This window comes from Cyprinodon variegatus, unplaced genomic scaffold, assembly GCF_000732505.1.
Source record: "Cyprinodon variegatus isolate N-32 unplaced genomic scaffold, C_variegatus-1.0 Scaffold862, whole genome shotgun sequence".
NCBI classification, from domain to species: Eukaryota; Metazoa; Chordata; class Actinopteri; order Cyprinodontiformes; family Cyprinodontidae; genus Cyprinodon; species Cyprinodon variegatus.
In genome coordinates, this window is record NW_015151315.1 from 25,948 (window position 1) to 29,743 (window position 3,796).

The window sequence follows — 3,796 nt, forward strand, 5'->3', positions numbered from 1 at the left end:
GGAAACAGCAGAGATGGTCAGGACCTGTAATGACTCCAGTACAGAGGTAGATGTGGACGATGCTGGTGGAAAAGGATGCCAGGATCATTCCAGAGGAGGCGAAGAGGCCTCCTACCATCATCACAGGACGACAGCCGAAACGGTTCACCAGGACGCTGCAAACCGGACCTGGACAGAGAGGAGTATGGGTGCTACAATGATCAGATCTTTTTGGGATTTTTTTTGTAATAATTTTTTCCCCCTAAATATCTCAATTTCTGTCAAATAATTTAAGTCTAATATTTTCCTTAATCTGGTGGGAAAAAGCTATAACTTATCAAAGACAACATTTTCTTTAATATTAAACCTTCATTTATCATTACTTGAACGGAAACTGCATATTTCTTTTGCTTAAACCCTTTTATGCATGGTGATCACCACAGTGTACAGCTGTTTAAAAGTGTTTTTTTGGTGTATATATATATATATATATATATATATATATATATATATATATGCCTTGGATTTTCGGCACTCATGCATAATAGTCCAACCTAGTGGAAGCAATTGCATCATCACATACAGAAATATCCCTTTTGTTGATTATTGCAATTGGAAAAAAAAAAAGTCAGTAAAACCAAGATGGCTGACACAAAGGAAAAAGACCAAACACCTCGGCTATTTCAATTTCTACAGGGGAGCAGAAGAACCACCATCCAACAGGTAGTGGTGTCAAAACTTCACCCGTTTGTTACTTCAGTAGAAGTATAGATACTGCAGTTTAAAAACACTCTGGTAAAAGTTGAAGTATCAACTTGACCTCTTTACTCAAGTAAAAGTGAAAAAGTATACCCTCCAAAAACTACTTAAAGTATAAAAGTATAAAGTAACCTTTAAAAAAAACAGCCAGATGCCGCTATATAAACTGAAAGGTCAATTTTTCGGCTCTTTCTAAACATTCTGTGAGATAGGGCCAAGGATGAGGGTCTTTTTGGTCTCCATCTCCCAATACGCTCTCGCCTGTGTCCGACCTTTCAGACATTTCAACATCTTTTTCTGAATCCCACATTGTAGCATGACACCTCTGCCAACAGAATACCATATTACAACAGGAAAACTAAGTTACAACTAATCTATGCAGCTACTTTGTTTGTATGTCGATTTATTTTATATAAAATGCATTAAGTATACTTGTGTTTAAACCTTTTTTTACATTCATAATGTATAAAAAAGTAAAAAAAAAAAAGATCCTGACAGAGCTTATCATAATTCATTCATGAGAGGGTTAGAGACAGTCAGGAATGACTTATAACTTTAATACTTAATGCTCTTACATGAGACGATTACATTGGGCTATAAAAGAGCTTGAATAATCTTTGCACTTTTAAACAGCAAAATCTTCATTAAAGGCCAAATATCAACAAACAGTTACAAATTTCAACATACAGTAGTAGCCATTGAAAATTTCCCCACTTTCCTTGATGGAACCTTGGTTGGCCCTTGGCTGGTCCCCTAAGATTCCTTTTTTTTTAAATCAATCTTAGTACTAAAATATTCTTTCTGTCATGGTTTGTGGACATTAAGATCTAAAGAGAAGCACCATCTCCTGGTCAGACCCTGTAGGTCAGTAAAAGGGTGGAGTCAGGTTTAAAAATATGCAAGCCCAGGAGAAGGAAGGGGGTCACTCCAGTGGCTGGAAGTCTGCTGCCATTCGGCTGGCGTTTGACTAGGAAGGACCATTTTGAATGGCTGCTACTGTATGTAGCTTAAATAAATATTAGTGCTCTTTCTACTGCTATACTGAAAATAAACTTTACTCTAAAACGATCTTTTCTGAAACAAACACTGACTTTTGAGTCCTGCTCTTAAAACTGCATATGCTACAGCGTAGCGTACGTGAAGGTACCAGGAAAAGTCCCGTCCCCGTCTGCTGCTGTAAAAGGAGAATTATTGAGGAGAAAACCCATTTCTGATGGGAATATGTTGTGAAGAGGTTCGGTTACTTAGTGATAAGTCAAAAAGATGGAGTGAGAACTCCTGCTATAAGCATCATCTTTGCAGAAGGATCTCTGTGAAGGAAACAGATGAAGTTGATGATTTTCTACTCATCCAGCAAAAAAGGTCTGTATGTGAAACACGTTCTGCCTCAGAGTTTTATAACCTTCAGAGGGTTGATTTAAAGGAAGGGCCAGCACCATTTGTACCACAGCTAGGGCAGATAACTCAAGCAGGGAGGCAACAGACAGACCATTCATAAAGGATACTACAGGTCTTGTAAATACAGTAGGAAGGTTTTACCCTGATTATATCACAGGTCAAATCCCTGAATAATATCTGCTGATGTCTGCAGATGGCAATAAAAAAAAAAATCAATAAACGCTCTCTTAAATTGTCCATTATTAAGCATCTTTAGCTTTAGCAGGATCTTTTCTATGTGAAAATGATCTGCACATGCAGATCTCATAATTTTTCATTTCATTTCCCACCAACACAAGTGTAGCATTAGCTTCCAAACAGCAGGGCACCAGTGAGCGGTATCTTCAGAAGCAGAGGCCCATCCCAAGATTTACGCTTGTTCATTGCCACGACAACAACACAAACAGCTTGACTATCTGCACAAACAATGCCAGTATATACATGGAGGCTTGGTGCACATTTTCTGAAGTTACTTGTGAAATGATAAGGTGGAGATTCCACTGTGGGGCTGGGACACCGTGGGGGGATTTACCATTGGGCAATACTATGCAGTTGCCTAGGGGCCCGAGTTCCTGGGGGCCCATGTATGGTTAATACAACTTTTCCTTATTTGTGCACATTAATTACGTTACTGATAAAAATGCTTTCGCTAAACTCATTGGATCAGTCCATTTGCTTCACATGTTCAGAAAGGTCGAAGAGCAGTGTTGCCAACTTACTGCTTTAGTCGCTATATTTACTGGCTTTTCAGACCCCTCTAGCACTCTGATTTCTAGAAAGCTCCTAGCGCCATATCTGGTGACTTTTTCCTGCTACTGGAGACTTTGGAGACAACATCTAAAAGCAGCGAACTCTGCTCTCCAGAGCGAGTAGATTGGTAACCCCGCCTCCTGCTCTCCTCTATCTTGTCCGCTGACATGTAGGGTTAGGAATTTATAAGATTTTCACGATTCCCATTCCCTTATCGATTCTGTGAGACGATTCAATTCCTTAACGATTCTCTTATCAATTCTGTGAAAAGAGTCCTTTTCGATTGCCTCATTGATTCTGTGAAACGATTTGATTCCTTATCGATTGTGTGAAATGATTAGATTCCTTATTGATTCCCTCATCGATTCCCTTATCGATTCTGTGAAACGATTCCTTATCTATTCTCTTATTGATTCTGTGAAACGATTCAATTCCTTATCGATTCTCTTATTGATTCTGTGAAATGATTCAATTCCTTATCGATTGTGTGAAATGATTCGATTCCTTATTGATTTCCTCATTGATTCCGTTATCGATTCCCTTATCGGTTCTGTGAAACGATTCGATTCCTTATCAATTCTCTTATCGATTCTGTGAAATGATTAAATTCCTTATTGATTCTCTTATTGATTCGGTGAAACAATGAACTTGGTAAGTTCACGGTGACATTCGTCTACCTTCGGCTGGGACTATTCTGTTTCTATCTCTGCTTGCCTCGGTGAAAACAGAAGGCAGTGAACGGGAGCTGCCAGCCTCTGATGCAGCGGGGCTACCCGTTTCCTCACAGTCATCCAAATCTAATGGAGAAGGAATCCGTTTAATGAAAAAGCATTACTGCACAATTTCAGGAAATAAACTAATCTCCCCATTA

General features: G+C 38.9%; 1 protein-coding gene across 1 annotated transcript in view; it reads right to left on the reverse strand.

Annotated features, from left to right (window-relative positions):
• The window catches only part of slc16a3 (solute carrier family 16 (monocarboxylate transporter), member 3), a 31,756-nt gene that overhangs the window by 12,095 nt on the left and 15,865 nt on the right, over positions 1-3,796 (reverse strand). Inside the window, exon 4 of the mRNA XM_015397431.1 lies at positions 25-168. Within this exon, the coding sequence (XP_015252917.1) occupies positions 25-168 (144 nt within the window). The remainder of the gene's footprint in view (positions 1-24; positions 169-3,796) is intronic.